The sequence below is a fragment of the Sinocyclocheilus anshuiensis genome, unplaced genomic scaffold (assembly GCF_001515605.1).
Source record: "Sinocyclocheilus anshuiensis isolate Anshui unplaced genomic scaffold, SAMN03320099.WGS_v1.1 scaffold44, whole genome shotgun sequence".
NCBI lineage: Eukaryota > Metazoa > Chordata > Actinopteri > Cypriniformes > Cyprinidae > Sinocyclocheilus > Sinocyclocheilus anshuiensis.
This window is the reverse complement of record NW_015555746.1, coordinates 961,581-976,628: the sequence shown is the minus strand read 5'-3', so window position 1 is coordinate 976,628 and position 15,048 is coordinate 961,581. Positions and strand designations below refer to the sequence as shown.

Sequence of the window (15,048 nt, the reverse complement as noted above, 5' to 3'; positions counted from 1 at the left end):
TGTGTGTGTGTGTGTGTGTGTGTGTGTGTGTGTGTGTTTGCGCGCGTTCCTCGTGCTGAGCGCCTGCTCTCCTGTACTGCAGTTATATCGCAAGATGAAGTAGGAAAATGCAGTAGTTGATATATAATCTCATGTTATTGCGATTTCATCGTGCGTCGTGAGTTTGTCCTGTCATTGCCGTGTCTCAGATACCAGATGATGTTCGACGATGAGCGCAGGTGAGTTTTTAACGTGATAATGTGGTAACGAAAACCAAGTATGATACATTTATTTAGGAAAAGAGAAATAAGTGTCTGTGGGAATTTTAAATGTCTGAAAGTATGTGAAATAGTATCGAGTTTAGAGTTGCATGAAATAGTATCGAGTTTAGAGTTGCGTACTTTTCGATATTTTAGTGCGCGTTTAGTTTTTTTTTTCTCGAGAATTCCACTTTGTTATTGTAATGTGATTAGATTGATTAGATTATTTAAATATTTGTAAAGATCCTGTTTGCGCCTCATGTAGAACATATTATGTGTTATTTGCTTAACCAAAATGCCAGCACTGTTTTGAGCGTAACATATTAATATTTTTCTTATGATAATAGCCTATTTCTTAAGCTATATGGGCACTTTTTGCCCTGGCTGTGGACGTAACATAGTTTATACGTAATATTTCTTTTGAAGAAATTAACAATACAATTTCCACCATAGTAAGCTGTTTGAAACATCCTGTAGTGAAAATTACAATATGTATTGTAAACATACAATACATACAATAGCCTATTTAAATGGTGTATTTCACTTTGTGTAGATCATAATTTTTATGATGGATTTAGTTTAGCATTTAAAGTTTAGGTCTGTGACAAAGGTAAAATTATAAAATATATGTTTAAAAGGCAAAAAAGTACATATAAATATTGACTATGCAGTTAAAAAGTGTAGAGTGTTTACTGTGACCTTAGAAAAAGCAAAACGTTTAAATCTGTCAAGTTAATGAAAATTAACCTCTTTTCAAGCACTTTATAAATATGTTTATAGAATTGTGCGTGTATCATATGTGGTACCTAAAGTCTGATTTTTATTGTAAATTTCTATTCAATTTTTTTATATTCTATATTTTGTGCATAGCTGCAGTCTGTTTCATTCAACTGTAACAGAAAATATTAACCCATAAATCACCCTGAAAAACAATTTTCATTCAGAAATTGCAATAAATTTCACAAACAATTACATTGAATAATACACAAAATTTTGAAATGCGGAAACAGAAATAGTATTTACATTTTCCAGCAATCTTCAAGGAAATAATCATTTTTACAGTGAGGATGGAACTATTTTTGATGCCCCGAATTTCTACAATGTTCACAATGCTACTCTCCAGCAAAAACTATTTTTGTAAATATTAATATTTTCTTATTGGGTTTCAGGAGCATTTCCTGGGCCCCAGAGGACACTTCCAGGCTGAGCCTCTCTTAAAGGGGCAATGTCAACCACCTATTTCTGAATAATTCTATGATAATCAAGAACCCAAACCAAAAATTGCATCCAAACCAAGAAAATATCTCCAGCATCATCTCAGTTCAAACATGTACTTCAATATGCTTCACACTAACAAAAGCCAAAGGCCTCCAAACTCAAGAGCGCTTATGACGGAAATGCATGGAAAAATAGTTCTGGAACAGGAGGGGTCACAAGAGAGGAAGACAGAGAAAATAATACATACAGAAAAGACAATGCAAGCAGAAGAGACGGAACCAGATGTTATTGTGGAACAGGGAGATGAGTTAGGATGTGGGGATGAGTTAGCACAGGGAATTGATTTAGATTTGGTGGAGAGTTTAGAAGAAGGTGAAACATTTAAGTCAGAGGATGAGGAAGAGTTGATGGGCCTTCTCTCTGATTCCTGCAGTAAGAGAGACGTGGATGATTATATAGAGACCGATCAGATTGAAGTAGAGGACACTGGGAAGATAACATGGAGACTGACTAAAAATGGTGTATCAACATCACATAAAAGCTCTAGTGATGTTCAGTCGGCTTCTAATGCAGTTTATGGATGCATTGCACACACAGACAGATTCCTGTATGATGAAATTTGTATCAATAAAACTTTAATTGAAGCATTTTACCCAAATGGTATAGTCCCAGGCACAATGTTTTCAAGTGAAGAAGACATAGATGGGATGTTCCCCGATATTTGTGATGCAGGCGAGGCGTTAGCAGACAAAGATGGACTTTCCGAGTGTGACCTTTTTGAACAAACAGAACCTCTCCAAATAACAGAAGCAGAGGACAACGCCAATGGAGATATTATGATGCTTACTTTGGAGGAGGGATTAAACGGCTCTGATTTGTCTTCAACTTCCATTGAGGAAGAGGATGATGAAATACAGTTAGAAAAAGAGCAAATGGAAGAAAAAGGAAACCATTATTTATCAGACGACAGTCCATCTCAGGATCCTTCAGCTGCTGTTGACTCTCCAGACTGTCCTTCATCAAACAGTGGAGGTGAAACTCTCCTTGAGTCCGATCTGACTTCTTTTTCAAATTCTTCTTCTTCTCCTCAGCCATTTTCTGGCTCTGCAATGGTCTCAGATGATGATATAGCAGATACAAATCACAACTACTGTAGCAAATATGTGGTTAAACATGATGAAACGATACCTGCCACCTTAAATCTGGATGCCATCAATGCTTTCTCACTCATTCAACAGCAATCTGAAAGCCAAGGCCAAAGTTTACAACAAAATCAAGAAGAAGAGAGCATTGGGGAAGGGGAAGAAGAAGAAGAAGGGGTTGACCACTTGAGTAGATCTGAGGGAAAAGAACTCACAGTAGATCATGTGTACGAAGAAACAGAGCCAAAAATCCAAGCCAAAGACTTCCTTCAGAACAGGAAGTATTTTATGACTCGCTCTATATCTGTGGAAACCCCCAGTAAGAGAGTTGACCTAATGAGTAGCCCTGCAACAGGAAATAGGCGGCTTCTGCTACACCCAAGCTCCTTCTATACAGACCAGTGTTTCCTCGGAGATAGTAGACCTGCACTGACAGGCTCATTAGGATGTCTTTCACAAGGCACCTCAAACTTAGCTAAAGTCACTCGAGTTGATATACCACCCCCTTTTGAACTGGCATCCATCACAAAGCGACCAATCAGAAAAAGTTCTCCATCCCTCCCGAACGAAGTCTCTGCTTCTTGCAAGAAGCCTGATTTTGGGTTCAAGCGATACCTTCTGCCGTTACGATTCCTTAGGAAATCAGATCGTAAAAGCATTATGGATAATCGCTCCGTATCCTCCAGGTCCCCGTCTGAGTCAAGTCCGCAAGGGTCATGCAAACGCTTGGATTTTATCAGGCATAACATGGGCAGCCCGGAGTTGCAGAGCACTCCAGATTGCACACCACCTATGTCCCCTTCTTCCTTTGTCTTTCAAAAGAATAGACAAAAACAGGGACTAAACTTCACCCTTAATAATGATTTGGCTTCAAGCACCATTTCTATGGATCTAGGGTCTCTCTTTGAGCCCCATCCCCTTTCCAAACCTCGATCTTTCTCATCTCCCAATACAGACTCTTCAGATTACGAGAACGTTCAAAATGCTGCTTCTCACTATGAGAATGTGCAGATTCGCCTCCTGAATCCAGTCATTCAGAGTCAACGAAATCAGAGTTCACCCAGTGATACTGATGGTTATGTGGACATGAGCAGTCTGCCGGGCTTCCAGGGCAAAAGTCGGCCATCTGAGCAAGAGACAGATAGGTACAATTGTTTATATATGAACAGTTCAGATGAAAAAGCCTCTAAGTACGTCTGACGATTTTCTTTAAATTTAGCATTTCTTTCTGGCTACTATCTATAGGTTTCTATGTAAGTACTGGTACTTCTGAATGGGTTGAGGCTGGTATTAAGTGCATTTGAAGTGAAAGTACTTGATGAACATATACTATGTGTGGAGAGCATTCACTCAGTATCGTTATCTCATTTTAGACCAAGATGGCCTTTAGAGGCTTTTGCATTGGAACTCTTCATATTGATATATTGTTTTATTATGTTTTTATTGTTAACATGAAGCTCAGGATTAATTTCAATACCATTGTGGAAAATAAATGTTTTTTCTTCTTCGATATGTTTCAGTTTAGAGAAACTAGACACGCTATAAACAGCATAAAAAGTTGGAATCATAAGCAAATGTGTTATTTAACATATTGAAAGCTTGTTGGGCGATTCTTAGGTAAATATCAGGCATATGAAACGCATGTTAGATCTTTTGGTTAGATCTAATAACAGGCAAACAAATTTTTTTTTTTATTAAAAAAACCCTCTTAATCTGTATGTTAGTCCTTAAAAGCTCAAAGTATTGCATTCCTGATAACGAAAAGGTTTTTTTTTCTTTTTTTTTTTTTTTTTTTTTGTGATTGTGTCATGATTCTACTTTTTCTGTTATTTAGCCTCTACACTTTCTGTTCTCCTAATGTGAGACAAGATGGAACAATGGGTGTGTCTGTGGGTGTGACTTGTACACAAGAGAAAAAGACAAAGGCATCTGACAGACTGGTAAGCTTGTTATGAGTGTTTCTGTGTGTCCTGCATTGATTTGTTTTAATTTATTGTAAGTCAGTTGCCATTTTATTTCAGAATGTCAACTGTTCCAGGGCTTTCTATAGTGCCAAAGAGCTTCTGGACAGTGAGGCCCAGTAAGTCATGAAAACAACAGCTGAAGCCTATGAGCTGATTGGCAGAAATTAATTTCATTACTGATAAAATAATAACCATTTAGTGGGTGCAAATTTATTTGAAAAATGTCTGAATTGAATAGAAATAGCTATATTATTATGACCATGCTTCTTTTTCTTCATTTTAAGGCATGTCAAGACTTTACAACTTCTCAATGAGGTGGATCATTCATATTTCTCACTGACATTGTGTGTGGATTTTAGTAGAAAAAGAGTTGTGTGAAGACAGAAAAATAGCGATGAAGGTGATCTCTATTTTTTCCCCCTCACTTTCACACAATAGTCAGTTGAAGCGGATGAGAGGCTGATGACAGTGTGGACAGAGGTACCTGATATTTATACTCTCCACCAAAATATCCACACATTACTGGAGACTCGCTTAAAAGAATGGTAAGACACTCTTACCCACACACATGCATGTGCATATGCTACCCTCAATTGTTTATCATCCTCAAATAATGTCCATCTGTCATCATGTCATCTGTTTTATGCATTTCACTCCACACATCAGGGATCAGAATGAAGGTATTGCTGAAATCATCCTGGCAAAGAAGACAGAGTTTTCCATGTTCTCTTCTTACATCAGTCATTATGATGAAAAATTGAACTATCTGGAACACATACAAAGCACAGTAAGGGATATATGATGTTTTTGTTTTCATTGATTGACAACTTTAACTGAACCAAATCTTTTCTTATTATTAGGCATATCCATCAACCTGCCACTGTCATTAAGTACATGTGTTCAGACTGTACTGTGATTTGAGTGTGTTTTTGTATTGTATTATTACACGTAAATGTGTTTGAGTTGTGTGTGTTCATTTACTCAGATGGCCTGTATTTAAATATATATCTATGTACTGTAGCGTGTGTTTTATATCTCAGCTACCAGATGCAGGGACCCTGAAAAAGCAGTTGCTGCAGGTCATTGTGCGCATCCTACAATACCGTATGCTGCTAACAGGTGACTACTAAATACTTTTTAACTAATAACTTTATATCCTTATTAATTCTTATCAATTTAAATATATTTTTTAAAATACATATTTATTTTTTCCTGGAATTTTTATACCAAGACCTGTAGTATAGCTTAATATTGCTTTATTTTTATTGTTTTCCAACAGACTACCTGAACAACTTCTCACCAGACTCCAGAGAGTTTGAAAATACGCAAAGTAAATCTCAGCATTACTCACAGACAACAGTATCTTAACAGCAGCAGCAGTATACTTTTTTCTTATCTTGTTTTTATCTGTGTCTCTTGGATTACAGTAAATGAGAGAGCCATTTTGTTTCCTAATGTAGGCTTCATCAATTTTAAGAAACTAATGTTTGATTCTTATCTTGACATGTTTGCAATTACAAACGAGTCCTTTGGTTTTATCTCTCAGTGTGTGTATAATTGATTTGCTTAAACAACAACATATCTCTGATCTTCTAGATAGTTTCACAAAAGGCAAATGACCTTTGACCCCATCATGGATTTTCAATAACCTTGTTAAACAAGCCTTTCTGCATCATTTATATATGAGGGTCATTTATTTATGAGGTGCTGCTCTAAGAGAGTATCTGTTTGTAAGGAAAGGGAAGCTGACATAATATAAATGTATTTATATTTATTATTTTATCTATTTTTATTAATTAATTTTATATATGTTCTAATTATTGTGTCATTATTATTTATCTAGTTTTTAATAATTTATTGAGATGTCCTATTTTAAGGAAATATGTAATATATTCAATAATTATTTAATACAGATATTTAATATACATTAAATTCTATGTACAATAATATATGTAGTATTTATTATATGTTTGTGTGTATTTTTATGTATGTTGAAAATGTACATGTATAAAATATTAATCTGTCTCTCTCTACCTATAACTCTCTTTCCCCTCAGATGCTTTGGTTGTGGTCTCAGATATTGCTCATCATGTCAATGACAGCCTTAAGAATGGAGTAAGTATGTGTTTTTTGGCCTAATGTGCTTATAGATAGTCTGTGTGTGTGGAACCAAAGCAGTTTGTGTAAATGACACTGCTGTGCCATGTAAGGGCATTTTTGCATTATTTTTCTCTTTCTCAGGCGTATCTCCTGCGTTTGGTCCATATTGAACACAGTGTTCTGGGTCTGACAGATCTCTTACAACCTGGGAGAGTGAGAAATTCAATGGCTCACTGATCACATACCCTTCATCCAATCAAATTTTATGAATTTTTATGAATTTTGGGGGGTTTTTAAAGCTGTAATGATGAGTAAGGTTGTCTTAATCTCTATCTTTATCTTTGCTCTAGGTGTTTGTGAAAGAGGGCACTTTGATGAAGGTCAGCAGAAAGTGCAAGCAGCCACGTCACCTTTTCTTGGTATGTGATTTTATTTTATTTACATTAATTTTGCAACTTAATTATCAAAGATACAAGATTTTTTTGGGAAGAAAGACGTTAGAGTATATATGACTTTTAGTAGCTGAGATGAGATTGCCAAAGTTGCTTTCTTTCTGTATAGTCTCTAGTGCCTCTCCTTTGTGTTTGTGAGCTATTTTACTTGTTTTTAGTTTCCTGACAGGATGTTGTTCTGTGTGTGTTTATGTCTACATGTGCTATTGTTATTACGGTGCTGTTCTCACCCCAGAATAAGTCTGTGGGAACAGGGCCAAGCAATGTGTTGAGATAACAGAACAGAGGGTGACCGGATGGACGTGAGATGGGCTGTCAGAAATACTGGATACTGTAGACTTTTCAGTCAGACGGACAGTTGTGCGCTGAGACGGGCATGTGGCCCCCAGAGTGCTGAACTTGAATATCCCTCATATTTTATTGCTTGATGCAGGAGATAGTCTGTGACATTTCGTTTGCAGCACTGATTAACATTTCAGAAGACAAAATAGGTTGCCTTATCAGGCAGTATCTGATGGTAGAAAAGCACTTCTAAATCCAGTGTTTGCACAACATCCTGTCTACAGCGATGTATTTTGGTTGTGTTTAGCTGTATAGATTTATTCTTAACTGCCTATGATAACCCAGAATAATGTGCACATGATTTGGCAGTTGTCTGAACAAATAAAAATGGCATCAGACTGAGTAATTGATGACTAATAATTCTATTTCACAGAGAAGTGTCTTAGCGAATTAGTATTCTCTTTGATAAATCTCAGCTTAAATGCACATTTGAGTTTGTTCTAAATCACTATGTTATCATGCCTTGCTGTAACAACCTGCCTTAATACAAACATTGCCTGTGGTCACTGATGGACAGAGCAGTGATGCAGCAAAGCAACCTCATAGCGCCCCCTTGTGGTGAACATCTGTTACAGTGACCCACTCAGATTAACTGTTGTGGTATGCAAATATCAAAGTAGTTATTTGTGCTCATGTTGTGAATGTTATACTTTAAAAAATTTTTTTTTTTTTTACTTTTTACATTTTCAGATGAATGACATAATGCTGTACACATATCCTCAGCAAGATGGCAAATACAGACTCATCAACAGATTACCATTGGCAGGGATGGAGGTAAAGCTGACAACATTCACGGACACTTATAGTGTTTATTCATGTATAATAGTTCTTGGAAAGCATCTTTTCTCAATAGGGAGAACACTAATGCACTTTACACTAATGTGTATTTAGTGCTCAAGACACTAATTATAAGCAGTGTTGTTATTTTTAACTAAAACTATTAAAAACCATCCAAAATAAGCACCAAAATTATTAAATTAAAACTGAAATAAAGATAAAGCAAAAAAGACAAGCATTTAACAAATTTACTAAAATGAAATGAAAACGGAAAATATTAAATTAAAACTGTATTAAAAATATTAAGAAATAGTCTAATAATATATGAATAATACTAAAATAACACGGGTTGTATCTATGTATAGCATTATTTATATAGCCTTTAAAAAAAATGTCTTTACAAAGTGCTTTATCGAAAACCCGTAAATGTCATATAAATAGTAAAAACTAACATGTAACAGAATAAGAAATTAAAATGCATAAAATGAAATGAGAAAACAGAACTAAAAGAAAAAAATACAGGAAAAATTTATAATCCAAAAAGGAATAAAATAATAAGAAAATAAAATATGTAAAATATGTCAGATCTTCATCTTATTCTAGTTTGCATTTATTATATGTATGAAAATGTTAAAACATCATTCATGTATTTATTTTGTCTATTTATAATTTTTTATATCTTCTTTCATTTTCGCCTCTCTTCTTGTAGAACCTTAAGTGCCTCATTTAATTGTATGAACCCCAGACAGGGAGTGAATTACAATTATTAAATCCTTTCCACTTTTTTTGTCTTTCAGGTCAGCAAGCCACCAATAGAGAACGCTCAGAGTGCATTGAAGATAGACGTGAAAGATATAAGCATCACTTTGTCTGCCAAGCAAGTGACATACACAAACTCAAACATTCACATATACATATGTAGTGTATGTGTGTGCAGTGTGACTGATGCATGTGTTCATGTGTGCAGCTCCTGCACTGAACGAGACGGCTGGTTTGCTACACTGAGTCGGACATTAGTGAATCTCGGCCCCGTATCAGGAGACCCAGTAGACTGTTTTGGGGTGAGGAAGCTTTAAATAAAGTGTGATTAAAATGTCAACACCTGAAAGAGTTGACATTTTGTTTCCTGTTGTGAAATTATATGTGTCTTGTGTTTTAGTTAGTGGATGGTCCAGAGATGTGTCTCGGCGAGAACGCTCCTCCTCTGCTGTCTGTTTCCCAGGTGACAGTTTGCATGAACTGTCACTCACATTTCAGCCTCACAAACAGACGACATCACTGCCATGCCTGCGGCAAGGTACAAATACATTGAAAGGAATAGTTCACCTAAAAATGAAATTTGCTGAAAATTTACTTACCCTCAGGCTATCCAAGCTGTAGATGAGTCTGTCACTTCATTGGAACAGATTTAGAGAAATGTTGCATTACATCACTTGCTCACCAGTGAATCCTCTGCAGTGAATGAGAGCCCAAACAGCTAATAAAAGCAGCATGTTTGTAATAAACAAGTTCATCATTATGATGTTTTTACCTTCAAACAGTCACTTCTGGACAAAACATCCATAATCCAAGCACTTGTAACCAGTGCTTGATCTGTACATATTTCTCTCCTGATTCAAATGAGAGAACTTTTTCACTGGAGAAAGCAATAATCTGGAAAGAGGCTCAACAGTTTGAAATAAAAAACCTCCTAATAATGGATTTGTTTATCACAAGCACACAGCAAGTCGTTAATTGGTGGACTGGAGTTGTGGGGATTACTTGTGTTTTATTGTGATGTTTTATCTGCTATTTCAAGTCTCATTCTGACGGCACCCATTCACTGCAGATGATGTATTGTTGAGCAAGTAATGTAATGCTAAATTTCTCCAAATCTGTTCAGATGACAAACAAACTCCTCTACGTCTTGGATGACCTGAGGGTTAATAACTTCTCAACAAATGTTCATTTTGCATCGAGAGCCACTCATAAGCTCTATTTATTGTGATTTTCTCATCTTATATTGTTTATAGATTTTCTGCAGAGATTGTTGCAGGAACAAATTCCCCCTCAAATATATGAAGAATAGACGTGCCAAAGTGTGTGATCATTGTTACACTGAGCTGCGTAAGCATGGTACAACCACAATATTTTTAATTAAATTAGTTTTAATTAAACATAGTTATGCGTGACTCTCATCATAATTGTGTGTGCATTTGTTTGAGAGATGTTGCCACAATAACAGAGAGCTCCAGTCGACCTCTCTCTTCTGTCTTCCAAAACATTCATCCATCGAGTCTGTGGAGAAGCCGCAAAGGCCAACTGTCTTTCAATCAGGTAACCTCTAGATTAATATCTTTGGACTAAATATCAGTCCAGTGGATCATGATTTACTCTGATCTCACACTGAATTGTTTGATTATAACACAAATCAAGTTTTATTAAGTGTTGCTATTAAAAGATCTTCTTTCATTTTCGCCTCTCTTCTTGTAGAACCTTAAGTGCCTCATTTAATTGTATGAACCCCAGACAGGGAGTGAATTACAATTATTAAATCCTTTCCACTTTTTTTGTCTTTCAGGTCAGCAAGCCACCAATAGAGAACGCTCAGAGTGCATTGAAGATAGACGTGAAAGATATAAGCATCACTTTGTCTGCCAAGCAAGTGACATACACAAACTCAAACATTCACATATACATATGTAGTGTATGTGTGTGCAGTGTGACTGATGCATGTGTTCATGTGTGCAGCTCCTGCACTGAACGAGACGGCTGGTTTGCTACACTGAGTCGGACATTAGTGAATCTCGGCCCCGTATCAGGAGACCCAGTAGACTGTTTTGGGGTGAGGAAGCTTTAAATAAAGTGTGATTAAAATGTCAACACCTGAAAGAGTTGACATTTTGTTTCCTGTTGTGAAATTATATGTGTCTTGTGTTTTAGTTAGTGGATGGTCCAGAGATGTGTCTCGGCGAGAACGCTCCTCCTCTGCTGTCTGTTTCCCAGGTGACAGTTTGCATGAACTGTCACTCACATTTCAGCCTCACAAACAGACGACATCACTGCCATGCCTGCGGCAAGGTACAAATACATTGAAAGGAATAGTTCACCTAAAAATGAAATTTGCTGAAAATTTACTTACCCTCAGGCTATCCAAGCTGTAGATGAGTCTGTCACTTCATTGGAACAGATTTAGAGAAATGTTGCATTACATCACTTGCTCACCAGTGAATCCTCTGCAGTGAATGAGAGCCCAAACAGCTAATAAAAGCAGCATGTTTGTAATAAACAAGTTCATCATTATGATGTTTTTACCTTCAAACAGTCACTTCTGGACAAAACATCCATAATCCAAGCACTTGTAACCAGTGCTTGATCTGTACATATTTCTCTCCTGATTCAAATGAGAGAACTTTTTCACTGGAGAAAGCAATAATCTGGAAAGAGGCTCAACAGTTTGAAATAAAAAACCTCCTAATAATGGATTTGTTTATCACAAGCACACAGCAAGTCGTTAATTGGTGGACTGGAGTTGTGGGGATTACTTGTGTTTTATTGTGATGTTTTATCTGCTATTTCAAGTCTCATTCTGACGGCACCCATTCACTGCAGATGATGTATTGTTGAGCAAGTAATGTAATGCTAAATTTCTCCAAATCTGTTCAGATGACAAACAAACTCCTCTACGTCTTGGATGACCTGAGGGTTAATAACTTCTCAACAAATGTTCATTTTGCATCGAGAGCCACTCATAAGCTCTATTTATTGTGATTTTCTCATCTTATATTGTTTATAGATTTTCTGCAGAGATTGTTGCAGGAACAAATTCCCCCTCAAATATATGAAGAATAGACGTGCCAAAGTGTGTGATCATTGTTACACTGAGCTGCGTAAGCATGGTACAACCACAATATTTTTAATTAAATTAGTTTTAATTAAACATAGTTATGCGTGACTCTCATCATAATTGTGTGTGCATTTGTTTGAGAGATGTTGCCACAATAACCGAGAGCTCCAGTCGACCTCTCTCTTCTGTCTTCCAAAACATTCATCCATCGAGTCTGTGGAGAAGCCGCAAAGGCCAACTGTCTTTCAATCAGGTAACCTCTAGATTAATATCTTTGGACTAAATATCAGTCCAGTGGATCATGATTTACTCTGATCTCACACTGAATTGTTTGATTATAACACAAATCAAGTTTTATTAAGTGTTGCTATTAAAAGAGTCTTATTTTAAGACCATTACAATTTTCAGCACTGCATTATTTTCAATTACAATTACATCCCTTCCTATTTTTATTAATTTAATGTTTTATTTTTTCCTTTGGATTTGGGGTGAAACATCATGTGTTGTTGCCTAGGAGACAGTGTCCGATGGAGTGATGAGAGGAACCCTGCAGAGGTGCAGGAACAGCAAGAGAAGTTGGAGAAGCCTGTGGTTCCTCCTGAAAGATAAAGTTCTCTACGCATACCCACAGCCTGAGGTAATGCACACAGTCACGTTTTTGCACACATTAACTTGCAACATGCAGCTCCTAATCTCTCTGTGTCCTTTTGTTTTATATAAGGAGAGGGTTGCATGCGAGACCCTTCCTCTCTTGGGTTTCTCTGTGAGGTCAGAGGTTGAAGGGGAGAGCAGCATGTTTCAGCTGTACCACAAAAGCACTCTCTTCTACACTTTCAGAGCCCAGGACAGTCACACTGCACTGAGGTTAAAATACATATTACATTCACACGATACAGCAATTTATAATGTGTACATATAGCATTGGGACAAGTAAGTTTTATATATTTTTGAAAGAAATTATTACTTTTATTCAGCAAGGAGGATTCATTAAATAGATCAGACAGTAAAGATGTTAATATTGTTACATAAGATTTCAAATACATGCTGTTCTTTTGAACTTGCTATTTATCAAAGCAACCTGAAAAAAAAAAAGTATCACCATTTCATAAATATTAAGCAGCACAACTGTTGATAATAATAAGTAATGTTTCTCAAGCACCGAATCAGTATATTAAAATGATTTCTGAAGGATCATGCGTCATTAACCACTGGAGTATTGACTGATGAAAATTCAGCTTTGAAATCACAGGAATAAATGACATTTTAAAATATATTTAAGAAAATGTAAATAAAATGTAAAGTTTGTAAAAATATTTTACAATATTACTGTTTTTACTTTATTTTTCTCAAATAAATACAGCCTTTTTTAGCATAAAAGACTTTTTTCAAAAACATTAAAATGTTATATATAACACGTTAGCACAAATATATATTATGTTCTGCTACTGCATAATGCGAAAATTCTGCTCTATTCCAGATGGGTCAGTGCCATGGAAGAGGCTACAGTCCTGTAGCATCTGCCGTCCTGCTTTTGTCTTGTCACATGAGCAATTAAATCTGTTATTGATCATTCGAGAGCGATGCATTTTCACGTCACATTCAAAAATCACTACCCAGTGTAACTGGGACTGTAATCAACCATTCCTACGCTAACGTGACGCAACAGACATATTTTTGGAACACCAAGGGAACAAAATGCTCACACTCAGACATTTATTTTGTGCCAAATACTTCTTCCAAAGACCTCGTTTAGCTGTGTGTGGACACACTTTAAAGGCACACTGTAGCACTTCCAGCTGTCATTTAAATAAGAACATTTTAGAACCAGTGAGATGTTACTTAACTTAACCATTATACAATATGATATATATTATGCAATACCCCAGAGCACTATATTTTATTAGGACAATTTCTAATTATGGGAACTGGTGTGAATTTGAGCCCATTATGTTCATTTGGTGGCATTTTCTTGATGTCCTCTCATATCTGGATTATATTTCCTTGTATACTGCTGTCTGTCATTTGGACAATGACTTCTACTAAAACCAGAAAGAGTAACTTTGGATTGATAGTTAGTATTTAGCAACTGAGCTGGTATTCTCGTTGCACTTGATGATGATGTAATGTTTAATTTACTTACCTTATGTGCAAACTGCCAATCTGTTCACTTTCCATGTTATAATTACAATATGAGGGCTTAATGTATATTTATGAGGAATGTATAAGTAGTTTGTCTGAAGTATTAATTGTCACTGTATCATTTGAGTAAAATTTACTTGTGTAATGTTATTGTGTTCACTTTGGTTTCCAAACCTCACTAGTGCCTCAACTTCCTATTTTATCCTCCTTTGTGTATGAAAACTTGCTTCTCTAATGTGGTTATCCATAGGATACCTATGGGGTTGACCACTGTTGAAATAAAACTATTAACTGTATGGTAGTCAGCGCTATGTATAATGGTTTCCTATGTGGTTCATTTCAATTCAATTCTGTTCAATTCAAATGTATTTCATGATGCAAATATTTCAAGTGCAGCTTAGGTTTAGGTAGAAGTACTTTAGGATAAACCAATAGTTTATAATTAGCTCTGTAACTTTTTTCTGAACCCCTCAATGTTTTAAAGTTATATTTTCAACGACAGCCAGGTTGAATCCACAGAGAGTGAATTTTAGAGATGCGATTCTGTGATTAAGTATCTTCAGCTCAGTAATTAAAGAGTGTATTACAGATTGAGACTGTGTGAGGGATATGAAGAAAAGGGGAGGGAGGGCTGGCGTTGCCCTGCTTCCACGTCCCCAGGAGACGATGTGACCCAGAACAGAGTGAGAGAGCAAGGATGAGAGATTGTTTTCTGGAGTACCTGAAAGTTACGGACACCTTGTCCCAAATAGGAGACACATTCATCATTTTAACTCCCTCTATCCCTTTCTCTTCATTTGCTTTCATTTGCTCTATTTCTCTATCAGCCACTCTGATATCATGGTCTAA

At 36.2% G+C, this 15,048-nt stretch overlaps 1 protein-coding gene across 1 annotated transcript in view; it reads left to right on the top strand.

Annotated features, from left to right (window-relative positions):
- The window catches only part of LOC107673556 (FYVE, RhoGEF and PH domain-containing protein 5-like), a 21,283-nt gene extending 6,781 nt beyond the window's left edge, over window positions 1–14,502 (top strand). Inside the window, exons 2-21 of the mRNA XM_016467184.1 lie at window positions 2,549–3,744; window positions 4,434–4,539; window positions 4,621–4,679; window positions 4,848–4,878; window positions 5,002–5,108; window positions 5,230–5,350; window positions 5,604–5,682; window positions 5,843–5,893; window positions 6,620–6,678; window positions 6,805–6,876; window positions 7,014–7,082; window positions 8,148–8,231; window positions 9,032–9,111; window positions 9,202–9,295; window positions 9,394–9,531; window positions 10,247–10,349; window positions 10,441–10,550; window positions 12,575–12,697; window positions 12,782–12,924; window positions 13,538–14,502. Of these exons, the coding sequence (XP_016322670.1) occupies window positions 2,549–3,744; window positions 4,434–4,539; window positions 4,621–4,679; window positions 4,848–4,878; window positions 5,002–5,108; window positions 5,230–5,350; window positions 5,604–5,682; window positions 5,843–5,893; window positions 6,620–6,678; window positions 6,805–6,876; window positions 7,014–7,082; window positions 8,148–8,231; window positions 9,032–9,111; window positions 9,202–9,295; window positions 9,394–9,531; window positions 10,247–10,349; window positions 10,441–10,550; window positions 12,575–12,697; window positions 12,782–12,924; window positions 13,538–13,574 (2,862 nt within the window). The 3' untranslated portion in view covers window positions 13,575–14,502. The remainder of the gene's footprint in view (window positions 1–2,548; window positions 3,745–4,433; window positions 4,540–4,620; window positions 4,680–4,847; window positions 4,879–5,001; window positions 5,109–5,229; window positions 5,351–5,603; window positions 5,683–5,842; window positions 5,894–6,619; window positions 6,679–6,804; window positions 6,877–7,013; window positions 7,083–8,147; window positions 8,232–9,031; window positions 9,112–9,201; window positions 9,296–9,393; window positions 9,532–10,246; window positions 10,350–10,440; window positions 10,551–12,574; window positions 12,698–12,781; window positions 12,925–13,537) is intronic.
- Window positions 14,503–15,048: the final 546 nt, after the last annotated feature.